Source organism: Carcharodon carcharias, chromosome 4 (genome assembly GCF_017639515.1).
Source record: "Carcharodon carcharias isolate sCarCar2 chromosome 4, sCarCar2.pri, whole genome shotgun sequence".
NCBI lineage: Eukaryota > Metazoa > Chordata > Chondrichthyes > Lamniformes > Lamnidae > Carcharodon > Carcharodon carcharias.
In genome coordinates this window covers 156,723,475-156,741,985 of record NC_054470.1, presented here as the reverse complement: position 1 = coordinate 156,741,985, position 18,511 = coordinate 156,723,475, and the positions used below count along the sequence as shown (strand labels likewise).

General features: G+C 40.6%; 1 protein-coding gene across 2 annotated transcripts in view; it reads right to left on the bottom strand.

The window, feature by feature from the left end:
• Positions 1-18,511, bottom strand: part of arhgef28a (Rho guanine nucleotide exchange factor (GEF) 28a) — a 535,445-nt gene that overhangs the window by 81,866 nt on the left and 435,068 nt on the right. For both annotated transcript variants that reach the window (XM_041186008.1, XM_041186009.1), the window contains one exon: positions 3,775-4,087. In XM_041186008.1, the coding sequence (XP_041041942.1) occupies positions 3,775-4,087 (313 nt within the window). The remainder of the gene's footprint in view (positions 1-3,774; positions 4,088-18,511) is intronic.

The window sequence follows — 18,511 nt, the reverse complement described above, 5'->3', positions numbered from 1 at the left end:
AACATAAAAATTATTCCAGTTAACAGCCTTGAAGGTTGAGCTATGACAAACCTTTATCAAAAGACTTAGAAGAAAATACTGTGGATTCTGTAGAACTGCCATAACAGCAGAAAATGCTCGAAACACTCACCATATCTGGCAGCATCTGTGGCAAGTGCTTTCATCAACCTGAAGTATTAAATCTGTTTCTTCTTCCATGGCTGCTCTCAGACTTGCTGAGTATTTTCAGCATTTTCTTTTTTATATCAAACGACTGGAAATGGGCATTACGTAAGCAGGCTGAGCATTTGCTTTTCCTTGTAGAATTTTTACCAGTTAGAGCACAATTGTAGGAGAAATAAAAGTAGGAAGCAGTGAGAGCAAGGAAAATGAGAAGTCATGCAGAATTAGTATTAAAACATTAATTTATATAACAAAAGTTAAAACAGTAAGTATAGAAGAAAGAAAAACATCAGAAAGTGAAAGGTGAAGAAAGATATGTAATATGTTTTAAAACATTCAGTATAACATTAATATTGCAATAGTAAGGCTACTCAACATCAGTGTTGCTTTATCAGTTAAACAATAAAGGTTTGTCTCTTAACTGATAATGTGAAAATAATGTCCTGGAAATTAAGAATTCTTTATGGGTGGTGGTGGTTAAAGGGTTAAATTCAAGCTGTCAAATGGAGCGCCGAGAGGAATCATGTCACAACTGACCTCTACCTTTCAGCTATTCTTTCACTTAAGGAATTTCTAAAGGTTTAGCCACACTCAACTCCAATAGGTCAAACAATCAAGTCTTCCTCAGCCATTAAGGAGTTAACAAAATTGCTGTTCTGCCCTCTATTCAACTCTTGTCTTTGATCCTTTGATTTTGCAAAAAATGCAGGGAATACATGCAAGACCATTCTCTTCCAGGTGGCTGACAGATCATCAAAGGCTGGTCCATGTTCTTGCCGAAATATTTTGGCAGTAGTTTACTTTGGAAGGCTTCCCTGAGTTCTACCCGCAGGTAACCAACCAGTCAAAGATTAGCTGGACCATTTCAAGGAAAATGCCAAAACTGATGGCTGTTCTACTTCTTTGCCACACAGTAAACAAAAAGATTGCCAAGCATTTTTCATAAGAATAGTGCTCTTTTAAGACACTTAAGTAAATTTTGATTACCTTTCGAGATGAGGAGGAATTTCTTTTCAGGGCGATGAATCTTTGGAATTCTCTACCCCAGAGGGCTGTGCAGGCTCAGTCATTGAGTATGTTCAAAGCAAAGAGCGATAGATTTCTAGATATCAATGACATCAATGGATAGGGGGGTAGTGCGGGAAGATGGCATTGAGATAGAAGATCAGCCATGATCTATTTAAATGGCAGAGCAGGCTCAAAGGGCAGAGTAGTCTATTCCTGCTCCTATGTTCCTATGCTACAAAGTACAGAGAATAATAAAAGTGATCCCATGTGTTTTTATCCACGATGTAATATGCTATGGCACTCATTTCACTTCAGTGTGCATTCCGTCTAGTTGTCATTTTACACAATGAATGGCACAATCAAATTTATAGAAATGTAAACAAAATCATGACTTCAATGGATATAAAAATCAAGAGAGTTGTAAAGCGGGCTGCCGATTCACTGTAACTCATTTTACACTATCACGCAAACTCAAAATCTATGCCCAAGAAGCGGTTGTACGTGCTCCACTCAGCTTTTAATGGTAATGCTCCATCTATACCCAATTCGCTGCAGACCTTAAACAAGTTTATCTATTAGATAAACATGTTTATCTAATTGAAATCACAGATACTTTCTGCAGATCCCTGTATATCTTCTCAATTTTGTAAGTCTTACTAACTCTCGAGGCAATTTTATAATAGGCATTTTGACATCTATTAATTAAGCAAAACAGAATTTTAAACCCATAACTTTCTCTTTTAGTAAATTATATTGTTAATATATAAACCTTCTGAAATATGACTGGTAGAGGGGCTTTGATCTCATTGATCAGTGGCAGAAACTGTCAGAATCATTAAATGCCAAAATAGGTCAACTTCTAGTAATAAAGCTGGACGCAATTTTCAATATTATATGTTACATTCTATTGGATGGCTCAACCTCACACTCATGATCAATTACCCTGTGAAATAGCAGAAAATTATAGATTGATGGTTCAGTTGTAACAGTGTATAATTTCTACAAAGCTAATTACAGCAAAACAGTGAACACAGCCAGGACTGTTGCAGCACTTATTTGGTATTAAGTTGTAGAAAGCCAACTTAGTGAGACCAAGTTAAGATATCATTCCTTCTGGTTCATTGGTAGCACTCTCACCTCTGAGTTGGAAGATTGTGGTTTCAATCCACTACTGGAATTAAACACATAATCCAGGCAGGCATTTCAATACAGTATTGAGGGAATATCACTTTGTTAGGGATGTCTTTTGGATTAGACATTAAACCGGGCCCTGTCGGCTCAAGATCCCACAGCTATATTCAATGAAGGCCAAGGCAGTACTGTGTGTTCTGGCCAATATTTATCCCTCAACTAATACCACAAAAAACAGATTTTCTGTTTGCAAATTTTCTGCCACATTTGCCTATAAAGCAATAGTGACTGTGGGCTGGATTTTCGTAAGTGAAGCGGGAATTGGGAATTTTCCTGACTCTGCAACCTCTGTCCTGGTAATGCCCATCCATCTTGCTTTCATCTTGAGGAAGCAGGCATGGGCTGGAGATGGCTTCGCCGACTCCCAGGCAAAGTGAGGAGAGCAGATTAGAAGCCCCACATCCTAGGGCAGAATTTGGGGAGTCAGGAGGTGAGTTACTCACCATAGAATTCCTAGCCTCTGATCTGCTTTTGTAACCACAGTATTTATATAGCTGGTTCAGTTTAATTTCTGGTCAATCTGAACCCCCAGAATGTTGATGGGAGGGTTTCAGCAACAATAATGCTATTGAATGCCTAGGGAAGATGGTTAGGTTCTTTCTTGTTGGAGGTGATCATTTCCTGGCACTTGTGTGATGCGAATGTTACTTGTCACTTTTCAGCCCAAGCCTGAATGTTGTCCAGGTCTTGCTGCATTTGGAAAAGGACTGCATCAGTGTCTTGAGGAGTTGCGAATGGTGCTGAACATTGTGCAAGCATCAGCGAACATCTCCATTTCTGATCTTATGATGGAAAGAAGATCATTGATGAAGCAGCTGAAGTTGGTTGGGCCTAGGCCACTACCCTGAAGAACTCTCGCAGTGATGTCCTCAGACCAAGATGACTGACCTGCAACAACCACAACCATCTCCTTTTGTGACTCCAATCAGTGGAGAATTTTCCTCGATTCCCATTTACTTCAGTTTTTCTCAGGCTCCTTGATGCCGCGCTCAGTCAAATGCTGCCTTGATGTCAAGGGTAGTCACTCTCGCCTCACATCTGGAGTTCAGCACTTTTGTCCATGTTTGGACCAAGGCTGTAATGAGGTATATCACAAAGTCCTTCCCAGCCAATGCGGTACTTTGAATGTATCCACTGCTCTAATATCGGCAAACGTAGCAGCCGATTTACACACAGCCAGTTGCTAAATGACGAACTAGATAATCTGTCACACCTGCTGTGTGATAATTTCAATTTTGTGGACTCTAGAGGTGGGCAGGCAAAAGAACTGCAAATATCCAGTATCTGAAAGCCTTTCATTACATGTTTTTATCTTTTCTCCTTTTAAAAATGTTGGCATAAGTAGTACTCAAAAATTAAGTAAAGGTAACCCGGACAGAAAGTGTGAACAATTGCAGGATTGTTTTCATTTACCTTTGTTTTTTTCCTTGTTTCCTTTGGAGAAACTTGCCAATTTTGTTGGTATTTGTTGCTGGATACCTGTAGGTTTCAGGAGCTGATTGGTTGTACTCAGAAGCTGAACAGGAACGTCATTTTTCAGGTTCTCATTAATCCTAACAATGGAGCCCAAGGAGCTCTCCATCTTGTGAGATTCAGGAAACGTCCGTATACTGTTTGCTCTCTGGTGGCTGTTCAGGGAATATTGGAGTGCTGCCTCATTTACAAAGACTGATGCTGTATCTAGTCCTGCACCACCCAAGCTTCCTGTTCGAGTGTGAATGGGGACCTGTGGAAATTAAGGCATTTAAAATAAAGGCATGTAAATGGCGATATCACTTATTTTAGAAATTCAAAACACCTCATGGTACATCTATCTGGTGTGCTACAGAATGGATGAATGGTGGTTCACTGTTTCTGCATTCCCTCCCCACACCCCATGCATAATGATGACTCTCAATCTCAACAATGCCTTCAGGGAGAGGTTTTTAAAGACCGGGCACTTCCCTAAAGAGAGGAAATGGAAAAAAGGAGTAAACACAGATCCCTTTCACAAGTGACCAAGAACCAACTTAATAAGAATACGGACAATCTACCTTCTTTCTCTCTTTTCCAGTTATGGCATGGATAAAGGCTTCAGGTTGAAGAGGAAAAGAAGAAACCATGTATAAAATTGCAAACAAGGAGAAACACACCAAATTACCCGAATAGAATGCATTTGTTGTAATTACATTCATTACATAGCAGCTGTTCCTAAGCCAGGCAAATATAGAAATGAGGAAAAGAGCATTAATTACTTCACAGATGAATGTATATGCAAAGAGATGACAGATTGCTCTGATGTCCAACACCAAATTAGATATGGGGACGTTAATTGGCAGTTTGTGACATCTAATTGTGCCATGAATTTGTTGTCATGTCACATTATCTGACAGACTATAATTATATGTGCTTGTCATGGGACAGAACTCTGATACAGTATAATTAATTATAGTTGAAACAATTTATCTTATTATAAACCTTTAAAGATTGATAATTTCTGAAGGTTGTATTACACTATTACTTGGTGGTTTACAGAAATATCAGATTGTTATAATAACTGAGCTTTATTTTATAATGCAAATATTTAAACTGTCCACAGTTACTGCATAATAGTCATTTGTTTCTACAAATTTTATTTTAGATTAGGCAGTTCAGGGAGCATTTCAGAAGAAAGTTAAGGAGCAATAGTCACCTGGCTGGTTGTTCCCTGGCTTCCTGAAGACTTGTCTTATCTAGTGAAGCACTGGGCTAATGTAAATGCCCTGGCCTGTTATGTGGCTATATTTTAACAAGTCATGTTCAAGACTCTACTGCATAGATACAGCAAAAGTGGCCTGTTATCGCTCTCCACCAAGTCTATCTTCCCAATCTGGCACATCGTGGGCACCCAGGCACTGAAGTAAATTCAGAGCCTCTCATGAAAACAATCAGATTAGGTCAGCTCCTCCATGAAGGCTGGCTCATGTATTCAAGAGATTAGTTGACAAATTTTACTCCTCCCAATATGCCCAATATAATTATTTTCAGTAACACAATGGACTGGAGTACGGCTCTGAAGCGCTGGGTTTTTGGCGTTACATCTACAGTTTTGTGTTCAAACTGTATTATGACGCAGTAGATGATATGTGCCAGGTGGATAAAATCTATGAGGGAAACTTGATCGCACTATCACAACGGTTTTTCGATTTGTATTTATTTCGAGATGCATGGCCTGAATGCAGAAGTAAGAAGTCCAACAAGACTTCAGAGATTTTTTGAAAGAAAGTAACTTAAACACTTATTAACAAAAGAAAAGATTTCAAGCACATACACAGGTCTACAAATTGCTACCATAACAACTCCTAAAGCCCCTAATTAATCTGGCTTCCAATTCCTCCTCCGCACCCTTTAAGGCAATGGTTTAAAAAAATAGATTTTAAACAGATGCCAGCAAATTAACACAATAAACTGGAAAGTAGAATTCAAACTGGCTTTTCCCAGCTTCATTTTATGTAGACAGCAGGCTTAATGCACAAATACTGGGGGCCTCTCACATTTCTGGTAGATCTTACAATGCCTTCTCTAACACATAGCCTCATTCTCCTTTATCCGTGTTTCTGCCTTTTAATGTAAATTCCATTGTTCCATATCTTTGGAAATTTACCTTTCTCATAATATAAATCTTTTCATGATACTAATATAGTCAGTAACCTTGGGAAAAGTAAACACGTTGCTTGACCTAGCTTCTCCGGCTAGGTGTAAATATCCTACCATCTCTTTGAAATTCAAACTGCCCTGATTTATCTAAAAATACAAATGCTCCTCACCTTACATTCTAAGGATTCAGCCATGTTTACATATTTAGCATTTCAAACCTAGCTTCTTTTGATGAGTCAAGGCCTCCAGACCAGCTGTCTCCAATTCAGTTAAATCACACACACACATTATCCAAACCCCACTATTAACCTACTTTTACAGTAAATCATAATATTATGGTAATTATTGTATTTTCATGACAAATGACACCTGTACTATGCATGCAGGGTTCTGCTGTGGCCAAGCCAGAGGCATCCTTTGCCCACGTCAGAATTTCAACTTTGGCTTGTGCTTGAGGTGGCCAGCACCAGTGTTTCAAACCAATGCTAAATAGCACAAAATGAACTTACCTTAGTCATTGCTGCTTCTGGTCCTGTGATCTCTGACCAAATGATATGCTACACCATACCACCCCCACCCCCCCACCCTGGAATTTCCCCAGTGATCCTCTCTCGACCTCAGGCCTTCCATCTCCCGATTGTACTTGAGGCCCAAACAACAATACTGTCGATCACCAAGGTGTTCTTTCCTGATCTTCTTTTCACCCTGATCGCATTCTAAGGGCCCCAAAAAAACAGCAGACCCCCGTGATATTCTTTCTCACCTCCATGCGCACCTTCCCCCACCCCATCACCCATCTGATCACATGCATAATAAACATAAAAGCATAAGAAGAAAAAGCAGGTGTAAGCCATCTGGCCCCTTGAACGTGCTGTGCAATTCATATGACTCTGAGGCTGAGCCATTCCTCCTCCAGTGCCCCTCGATCTTCCCCAACCATTTACCGGAGGCTCTTAACGCAAAGCCCTCTATGTGATAAAATAGTCCGAGGTTCTAAATCCTCTGCTCCCCCCTCTACCCGATTTGTGCGTGGGCTGCTTTGTGCGTGGACCAGAAGCAGCAATGAGGGGCCTGAAAATGGAAACAGCTGAAGTGCTAAGCCTACAACTTTAAAACTTGCATAATCACCAAAAAAGACAAATGGCTTTTAATTTGTGAATCAGAACTTAAGCAGACATTTTGATATGCAAAATTATACTGTAGATATAAAGTGCTGTATGCAAAGTATTTGTAGGATATTTTGAAAGAGAGACTACAGTCTATCTTTCCAACTGCTCACCAGAAGTGCATTTTCACAAATTTAGGCACAAGATGCCCACAATTTTCCAACCATTAGAATTCCTACTTTACGCTGGCAGAAAGTAAGGTTCCCCACCAAGACCACAACATTTGGAAAATTACCCTTTATCTGAAATATCATGGGCACTTCACATATAAAGGAGCTAATTTTGAGCAAATCCACCTGATATAAACAAGATTTTTAAACATTTATTCATTCATGGGGTGTGGGCATTGGTGGCAAGGCCAGCATTTATTGCCCATCACTAACTACTCTTGAGAAGGTAGCAACCTGAAATTGGTGCTGTGTCATTTACAGGCCTGTCTATGCTGGCATTCTGGTCACCACCTGCCGCCAACTTGCGTGCGTTTGGGTGGATGGAGCTGCTGCCTGTTTCCATTTTCCTGGGGGGCCATTTGAAATGATGTGCAATGGATCCTGATTGTAATTCTGAAGTACAATGGATACTATGTACTCACCAATGGTCTTTAAAGAGATTGCTGTAGGCAACTCAGTAAAGTGCTGAAGTTGTTCATTAACCTTTGAGTTTTGGACCATTAAAATCAGGGTTGCTTCCCCTCCCCACCCCCCATGTCCCATTTCTGGTTCTGAGCTCCAATCCTCTTTTACCGGCAGCCCACCTCAAAACATCAATTTGGTGCTGGCAAACCATGGCAGCATGGTAGTGAGATTCAGGCTTTGAAAAGGCAGTAGGAATGAGCGAGCGGCAGATATACTTCAGCTCGTCAAATGCCTTCAACTTACATCATCCGCAAATATTTATTTCTCAACAGCTGTCATGTAGGCAACTACAGCAGCTGTTTTGTACACTGCTACATTCTACAAACAGAAATGTGTAGATAATCGGTATTTTGGTGGTGTTCGTTGAGGGGAAGATTCTGACCATGTGATCTTTGACATTTCCCTGACATTATCGAATAACTGGTTAGGAGCTATGTCCATTATCCCGTTCAAATGACTGCATCTCTGAAAATGGCACTGCACTAAAGAGTCAGTCTCGGTACGAGCTCAAATGCCAAGTATGAAGGATCTGAAGTACTGTCAACTGTGCCAAGCTGGGAGGTAATGCATTGCTAAATAACACTAAGGAGAGAATTTGCTCCCTGTCGTGCAGGCTGGGTGGGAGCGGGAGCTGGCGCGGGCTCAGGGAGTTTAATTTCATCGTGAAAAATTGAAAAAAAGATTTTAAAAAATTACTCAGGACAAGTCCCCTCATACGACAGTGTCACATGAGCTAGGACATGTCAATGAATTTCACTAAAAATTTTTATTACATTTATAAACCTTTCATGAAACCGCATCCCGTCCGTGAATGAGGTTCCATGAAAAACACAAATGCTGCCTGGGCTCTTCGCCTGCCCGCCAACCTTAAGGTTGGACAGGCAGCCCTTTTAATTATTTCAACTAGTTTTTAAATGGTCTTAATGGGGCTTTGAGAGTTCAGCAGGTGCGCAGCCGACTCCGGTATTCTCAGAGGCCTGCCCTGCACACCGACCAGATGATTCAGGCCTAGGTAAAGAATAGTGGCAGCTGCTGATGCCTCAAAGGCAGTCCAGTTAATGGGCTAGATTTTTGCCTGGTGATAGGGGTGAGAATTGGGTTGGAAATGACTAAAACTTAGAATCTTTTGCACTAATTTCGAATCTGTAGTGCTTTCCAACCTGATGCTATTTTTGTGTGGCCCTTTCATGGATCGGGAAGGCCTGGGTCACAACTTTGCACACATCTCTTGAGGTTATCATTGCCACTGTGAGCCCTATAGGAAATTTGAATTTCCTCTATTCCCTCTGTACTTTTTTGCATGCTGGTGTGGGTTTTGGAAAACCTAAAAAAAAGTGCCTCAATGGAGAGTTCACGACCACTGGTGAGGAGTCAGAAACAGTCTGAAGGTAAGAGTTAAATGTTTTAACAAATTCAAATGTCACCATTAGATGCTGTATTGTAATGTAGATGTGTTTTAACTGCAGTGATTCAACATAGGCCTCTGTCCTGAAAAATAAGTTCACCGTTAAATTGACCAGCATTTTTAAGTGTAAGATGCATTGGAGTACTTTTCCCATTTAGAAAAGTGCTAAGCATTCAAAACTGAAGAAAACACTGCTTGGGATATTTTGTGTAATGAACTGAATGTAAATGCCCAGAGCCCTTTTAAACTGAAAATATAAAACCTTCAGCAGCTTTCATTTAGAGAAAAGCAACCATCCACTCCTGGACACCTTCGATTGACAGAACAGCTGGGTGCAGTTTAGAAAAAAGATAATTAGCTTTTTCAGTTTCAATAGGCTCCACTGTTTACATTTCCAAGGGTTGTGATTACAGCTGAACCCATTATGAATGCTTGGCTGAGATTTAAAAGTTCCAAAATAACTTTTAACAGCAGGGGGCTTTGTTCACAGTTTGATTGACAATTTTAAAGGTGTTATTAAATGATTACCTATCTTTTTTATGGTAAGTGAAATATTGTTTGTTTGTACAACAGATTGGCCACTTGAGAGAATTCAAATCTTTGTGATTGGCTTTTACGAATGAGAGTTTTTGTCAATATGAAGTATATTTGCATGACAGCTCCACTAGGTTGTTAGAAATCCAAAGACAACCTGAGGTCTTCCTATTGTGGATATTAAGTGAATGGCTATGGTGAATAAATGGGGGGGCATGGAGGGGACATAGATAGTATGAGGTAACACGGGGTTACGATGGGACATGGGGAGTATGAGCAGGGAAACTATGAAACAATGTAACTTCATCTGAATAGGAACTGATACATTGACAGATCCCTCTCTTTTTCTTTTAAATTAAAGCTTTTGAAAAATTCGAGAGCATTTATTTTTGGAGTCAAACAAAAGGAAACAAAATTACGTATTTTCGCACTATAGATCCCATGTTTCCAGATATATAAGTAATTACAATGCAAAAGATATTGGTTTTCCATTTTGTCATTATAACATAAGATACCCTTCTTCCAATACATTTAGTAATAACTTGGAGCAGGCATTTCTTTTCATAAAACAGTATGATAATTGGTGACTTGTGTCAACCCACTGTGTCTCAGAGATCTCCCTTCTCTCTAGCATTTCTTTTATGCTAGCTAGGTCTATTCTTAGCCTTTCTTCAGTTACATTTTTAGTTGAATTAACATTATCTCAAAGAGATTATCAACATAACATCCTATGGGCAAACTTTTCTCACATTGCCCCTTGTATAGTATTTCTGTCAGTATATTGAATAGGTAAACCCCCATATCTATCACTTCTACTAAGACCATGGTTCCAGCAGCTAAGGTGCATTCCACTACCCTTTTTATTTTCTTGGCTTCCCAAGCCAAATTAGCAACATTTATTCTTTCCCAAAAAGAACACGATAAACCCTGCTGTGCTAGAATATCCATCTGGAAGATTGGCATGTGAAGCACCGCTAAAAATGACTACCCTCATATCTTCTGGTTCACCCAAGGCTGGAAACTTGAGAGTTCATCTCTCTGAATTTAATTTCTTTAATGTTTTATTTGCTCTCCGAACTCCCTCAACTATAGCATGTACACAGCTCCACCATGTCATAACTAGCATCAGGTCTAGCCTGAGTGCACAACTGGTTCAGCTGCCCAATCAAACTTCTAAATTGTTCCATTTCTTCCCTGGAAGCAGGATCCTCTTTGTGAGGATCCAACCCAATTTAGTGAGCTGCAATTAATATTTTCCAAATAAGATTGTTGATTCAATGTCATTCCTAACTTGTTCTGCTTAATGTCTAAACTTATGTATTTAAAGGCCCCTGAAGCTTGACTTCCAATCTTGAATTCCTTCTTTATTTTATTGATTACCCATTGCTCAAATTCTACAGAATCGCCCCACAGAAAATCATCAACATGTATGATAAAGATGCCTGCTAGTTTCTCCTTGTGATACCAATAGAACATTGCAGGGTCTGCCTTTAACGGAATGCAACCCATTTTCAACAGCTCGGACCTCACCAAAAAATACCACACTCTTGATGCATAATTCAACCCATAAACACAAGATCAATTCCCACAGTTTCCATTCTATATTGCAAGTTTTTCAGGAGGGTACAAAAGTACTTTCCTCTGAAATTTCTCACCCTGTAAAAACACAACTTTTATCTCTATCAATTTGCACTCCCAGGAATACTTTGCTAAAATGGCTAAAAAAATCTTTGAGCTCACTCTTCCTGCAGTAGGGGAGTCCACCCTGGCATCTAGATCAAGTCTTTCTTTGAAACTCTGGGCTACTAGGCTTCCTTTAGCCTTGTACATGATGTCAGAAAGCACCTTTTCTGTACGTATCCACCTTTGTGATAAGGCTGGCTGTCCCCTGTCTGGTATTTCAGCATATACTCCAAATTCTTTCCAACCGTTTTTGTTTGGCTTCCTTTATCAGCTTTATCTTCCAATTTATTAGCAGCTATTAAAACCTCTCGATCATAAGGGCTTCTACTTCTAGTGACATTCCTTGTTTGTTCTGTAGTCCTTGTTCTTATCAAACTATGACCTCTACTCGTACTCTTCTCTCTTTCTGGACTACTACTACGTGATCTTTCCCACGTGCAATCAGAGTCCCTTTTGCAAGTCCGTGACCTTTTCCAAGGGTCATGAACACTTTCTGGTCCACTGTCAGAACTCACACTGCACTTTTTGGCCTTCTACATCCTTATCTCGGTTTGCCAATCCATGGGTCTTACCTCCTGTCCTTAATCCTGCACAATTAGCCAATGTTTGTATTTGTCAGTGGCTTTGCTGCTCTCCCTATGATGATGGCATCCCTCCATGCACTGGCCCCTACTGGTATATATGTTACCCCACTTTGGGTAGTTGCCCTTTTCGATGAATAACCTTATCCTGTGCTTCAGTGTTACTTTGTTCATAGTTGGTCATCTGTCTATCCTCCTAACTGCCCAGTGTGTATGTGAAGTGCACGGTACCTCTTCACTTTTTATGTCCTATTCAGAATCTGTAAAGATATAGTCAGTGCCAGTTAACCTCGAAGAATGTACCCTAACAGTTTTATTCCTACGTTGTACAATAACTACTTTTCCATTATACAATGCGGCGAACAGCAGTGGGAAACCAGGGGATTGGGAAGCCTACAAAGACCAACAGAGGACAACTAAAAAAGAAATAAGGAGGGAGAAGATTAAATATGAGACTAAACTAGCCAGTAATATAAAAGAAGATTGCAAGAGTTTTTTTTAGATATATAAAGGGTAAGAGAGAGGCAAAAGTGGACATTGGGCCGCTGGAAAATGATGCTGAAGAAGTAGTAGTGGGGAACAAAGAAATGGCGGAGGAACTGAATAGGTACTTTGTGTCAGTCTTCAGGGTGGAAGACACGAGTAACATCCCCAAAGTTCAAGAGCGTCGGGGGGGCAAAGGTGAGTATGGTGGCCATTACCAAGGAGAAGGTGCTAGGTAAACTGAAAGGTCTGAAGGTGGATAAATCACTTGGATTACACCTCAGAGTTCTGAAAGAGATAGCTGAAGAGATAGTGGAGGCGTTAGTGGTGATCTTTCAGGAATCACTGGAATCAGGCAGGGTCCCAAAGGACTGGAAAATCACTTATGTAACCCCCCCGTTTAAGAAGAGAGTGAGGCAAAAGACAGGAAATTACAGGCCTGACCTCGGTCATTGGTAAGATTTTAGAGTCCATTATTAAGGATGAGATTTCAGAATACTTGGAAGTGCAGGCAAAGCATTCGGATGAGCAGAAAAAGTGGACCTAATTCTATTCCCTTCTACAGCAGGGGAGATCCGATAGCACCAAATGCAACTTTGGATTCCTTCCCTACACCATGGTAAAATAGGGCAAAGTCAGCATGGTTTCATCAAGGGGAGGTCATGCCTGACAAATCTGTTAGAATTCTTTGAGGAGGTAACGAGTAGGTTAGACAAAGGAGAGCCAATGGATATTATTTACTTGGGCTTCCAGAAGGCCTTTGACAAGGTGCCTGAGGCTGCTCAGTAAGATAAGAGCCCATGGTGTTAGAGGCAAGGTACTAGCATGGATAGAAGATTGGCTGTCTGGCAGGAGGCAGAGAGTGGGGATAAGGTGGTCCTTCTCAGGATGGCGGCTGGTGGCTAGTGGAGTTCCGCAGGGGTCAGTGTCGGGACCACAACTTTTCACTTTATACATTAATGATCCAGATGAAGGAACTGAGGGCATCCTGGCTAAGTTTGCAGATGATACAAAGATAGGTGGAGGGACAGGTAGTATTGAGGAGGCAGGGAGGCTGCAGAATGATTTGAACAGGTTAGGAGAATGGGCAAAGAAGTGGCAGATGGAATACAACATGGGGAAGTGTGAGGTCATGCACTTTGATCGGAAGAATAGAGGCATAGACTATTTTCTAAATGGGGAGAGAATTCAGAAATCTGGAGTGCAAAGGGACTTGGGAGTCCAAGTCCAGGATTCTCTTAAGGTTAACTTGCAGGTTGAGTCGGTAGTTAGGAAGGCAAATGCAATGTTGGCATTTATTTCGAGAGGATAGAATATAAAAGCAGGGATGTGCTGCTGAGGCTTTATAAGGCTCTGGTCAGACCACATTTAGAATATTGTGAGCAATTTTGGGCCCTGTATCTCAGGAAGGATCTGCTGGCCCTGGAGAGGGTCCAGAGGAGGTTCACAAGAATGATCCCAGGAATGAAAGGCTTAACATATGAGGAACGTTTGAGGACTCTGGGTCTATACTTGATGGCGTTTAGAAGGATGAGGGGGAATCTGATTGAAACTTACAGAATACTGAAAGGCCTGGATAGAGTGGATGTGGGGAAGATGTTTCCATTAGTAGGAGAGACTAGGACCAGAGGGCACATCCTCAGAGTAAACTGAAGACCTTTTACAACAGAGATGAGGAGAAACTTCTTTAGCCAGAGAGTGGTGAATCTATGAAATTTATTACCACAGAAGGATGTGGAGGCCAGGTCATTGAGTGTATTTAAGACCGAGATAGATAGGTTCTTGATTGGTAAGGGGATCAAAGGTTACAGGGAGAAGGCGGGAGAATGGGGTTGAGAAACGTATCAGCCATAATTGAATGGCGGAGCAGACTCGATGGGCCGAATGGCCTAATTTCTGCTCCTATGTCTTATGGTCTTATCACTTCCTATCACTTTGCCAGGGCCATTCCACTCTTTCTGCCCTTCTCTTTTGTAATATACCATTTCTCCTTGTCTAAACTGTACTCCTGGTGGTCTTATCCGTAAGGTTCACTGAATTTTCTCTTTAATAAAAGAGCTTTAATAAAAGCTTTTCTGTCTGCAGGCAAAGCATTCGGATGAACAGAAAAAGTGGACCTAATTCTAGTCCCTTCTATTGGATTCCTTCCGTACACCAACTGGTACGGACTGCACCCCCCAACAATATGGTAGATAGAGGGATGACTGACTATGAACAAAGAATCACTGAAGCACACGATAAGGCTATTCATCTAAAAGGGCAACTACCCAAAGTGGAGCAACATATATACATGTAGGGGCCAGTGCATGAAGGAATGCCATCATCATAGGGAGAGCAGCAAAGCCACTGACAAATACAAACATTGGCTAATTGTGCAGGATTAAAGATAGGAGGTAAGACCTTGGATTGGCAAAATGAGGTAAAGATGTGGAAGGCCAGAAAGCGCAGTGTGAGTTCTGACAGTGTTCCAGAAAGCGGTCATGACCCCAGGAAAAGATCTCGTACTTGCAAAAGGGTTCTGCCCCTGGCAGCACCTCTTGCAATTTGCAATCTGGTTGATTGGCCATTATTTTATGTAACATGTTGTCTATCACAGTATAATTTCTCTTGCACAGACCAATATCTAACCGTGTCTCAGCCCCAGTTTGTATAATTATGGTATTCAAATTTTTACACGTCTCAAAATTCCTCACTTATAAATTCCCCACTATTATCCGTTAGGAATTTTGTTGGTGTTCCTAATCCGGTACCAGTCATTTCTCCATGACTTTATTGACAATAGCCTGTTTGGCCTTACCAAGTATTACCATGGATAGGCTAAATCAGGTCACCATACCAATGAAGTGTATCAAAAAATAAACCCTGATCTTTGTCCCATACTTTTAAGTCCATTGCCACGGCACCTTTAAATTCCCTGGCTAGTGGCAAGCTCACAACAGGAGGTGGTGGTGCCTTTTGATATTTAACACAAATGTCACACTGAGCCAGTAGATGCTGGACAAAATCCTGGAACTCCCTTCCTAACAGCGCTGTGGGTGTACCTACACCATAGTGACTGCAGCAGTTCAAGAAGGCAGCTCACCACCACCTTCTCAAGGGCAACTGGTGGTGGACAATAAATACTGGCCGAGCCAGCAAAGCCCACATCCAGTGAATGAATAAAAACAAGTAGAGCTTTCAGTTTTTGTACTGCCAGATGTGCAAACTGTTTATGCAACTTCCAAGTAATCTTTGTTTTATCCACAAAACTCTTATTCCCAGAAGTTAACAAGACTTAAACTCTTTGACGAGAGATTTCTGACTTCTTTAATGATCTGAGCTAGTAAAGTGTCGTTTTCCCGAACACCATCGCTCTGTTATTCTTCATGTCTACTGTCATCCGTGCTTTTTTCATCGAAGATCTACCTAACAACAGAGGTATCTCGCTAGAGACCATATCAGTACTGATGAACAGACTGATTCCTACTATCCTGCAAGGGAGGACCACCCTTTTGGAAGATGTTAGCGTGCTATCATCTCCAAATCTGAAGCAGCTAGACCTTTCATACTCTTTGACTTTTCGCTGATCTGCCTCATCGAAAGACTCCAAGTAGCAGTTAAGCCAATCCACCCCATACGCCGTGGAAGTGCAACCGCTGTCCAGAACTGCACAGCTGAATGGATCAGTCATCAAAATAATCATTAATGGATTCAAACTCTCAGTGACCAACACAATCCCTTCATAGCAGTCACCTTCATCATCTTCAGCCTCAGATTTATCTGTTTCATGTGTCATCTCAAAAGCACGAATCTTTCGCTACGGGCAATTCATTGCATAACGATACTTTGAATCAAAGCAATAACACCAATTAACCATTGCCCGTGCGTGTCTTGGGTTCAAATGTCTACGATCGCCATCCCAGACCCGATTTTTGTCTTGATTCTCAAATTGGTTAAAAGTGCGATCATCTTCAGACCACCTATCATGTTTGTACTAGAATCTGCATTTAAATTTTTGTTGATCTCGAAACTTAGCCACCATCGAATTCTCCATTTTTGCTTTATTGCAGGTTGCCTATGTTCAATTGGAAAGTGGCTGGAAATGACTGCCTTCCCAGAAATTTTTTTTGTCGTTTGGTCCAGGAGAGAGCCTTTCCCATGGGATTGAGTCCCCATGAATATCAAAAGTCTATCAACATGAGAAATGCATGCACAATCAAGTAACTTAGATGCCAATACAGACCTCAAGGTGAAACTTACTCAGTCTCTTATATCACTTTTCAAAGTCCATAATATATTCTTCCATGGGCTGATCATTTGTTTTCTTAAGTCTATCAAAAGTTAACTATGCTTCATATGCTTCCAACAAATCATCCTTTTTTCTAAAACTTATCCAAAGACTCTTAGAGAAGGGTCAATCCCTCCTCGGTGTCCAACTCATCCAAGTCCAGTTCTGAAAATACTTCGCTCCTAACCTTACTTTTTGCTGGCAATGACAAAGCCATAACTTGCTTCTTTTGGGATAACGAAGTAAACGGCGTCCGCATCTCAACATCATTTTTCCACTGCTGATATGGTTCTGTCTCCAAATAAAATCGGTGGATAGTCAAAGACTGGGATTTTGCGATGTCCTTTTGCCATTCTGTAATTGGGTTTATCAGAAGCAGTATGCTTCTTTTTTCTAAAATATCTGGAAAAACTCAGCAGGTCTGGCAGCATCTGCGGAGAGGAGCACAGTTAACGTTTCAAGTCCGAATGACCCTTCAACAGTTTCTCCAGGTATTTTTGTTTTTGTTTTGGATTTCCAGCATCTGCAGTTTTTTGCTTTTTGCTTCTTTTTTCTCTTCGATGATGGAGACAAAAACTTCTTATTCAGCAACCAGTCACCAAAGCTCAATGTTCATCCTCTGCTACCATGTTAATTCCAATAATTGTATATTCTGGAAGAATGACTCGAAAGCTAGTCTTTTACCCCAAGCAGGTTCATTTTCAAAACAGCTCAGCAGAGTAACAACCATGACTTCTCCCCATACTCATTTTTCACTTTCCCTTCTTGCTGTTCAAGTGCCATTGTTTTTGCCCTGCCTTGAAAGTGCATTTTGCCAATCATGAGGAGGGCTATAGGACTCTAAGTTATTAAAGTTTTCTTCTCACATTGGCATAAGTTATTTGCAATGTCATCAAAAACATTTAAAAGGAGAAAATTCAAAGAAGGAAAAAGTACAGCCTGGCAAACTTGGGTTACAGTGCCAGCCCATCATCACTCACCCCATCCAAATAACATGCTAAATATGAATGATAGTAAATATCCAGGAGTGCTGGGGTGAGTTCCCTGCTAATGAAAACTGATGAATATTCTGTTTAAAAAGGCCACGTCATATTAATTATAGAATACTGCAGTGGATGTGAAACTAATCCCTGGAGATGGTCTCATGACACCCTTTTCAACTCAATTCAGACAACATCACAGCCAAGTTATACCATGCATTTTTCATAATGTCAAAAACAAAGCTACTTGGCATTGCCACAAAATGTATAATACATCTGGGCTGTTACAACATTCCAACCATTGTATTTAAGGAGTGAGCCTATGACACAAAATGTGGGTAAACCTGTAATCAAAGTTCACAATGCCCAGACAAATACTAGTGCTGCATTCAGGAAAAGAACCCAAGGGATATGTCAGTTATCTAACCATCATTATTAATCTTTTTGTTAAACTGATCTGGTTATACCCAGTAAGTGATGGATGGATTTCTTTTGTTTTCTAAATTTATCGACCATTTTCAAATCAAAAGGAAGTGCTTAATCTGGGAGTAACCTGCCAAAAAAGTGCACAGTTCCCACATCAAGCTATTCTTTAGAGACTTCCTATAAGGATCACACTATTATGTTGTCTGTTGGGCTCTGTTTATCATAACAGCATGTCAAAGCTTTGCCATTGTTAATAACACAAACTTGGCGGCAGACAGTTTTCTATTGTTCAACAAAATTAAAAACCCATTTTGAATTGGTTTAGTATAAGGGTATTCATGACACTTTTTACAAAAATCCCATTGTTGTGTAAAT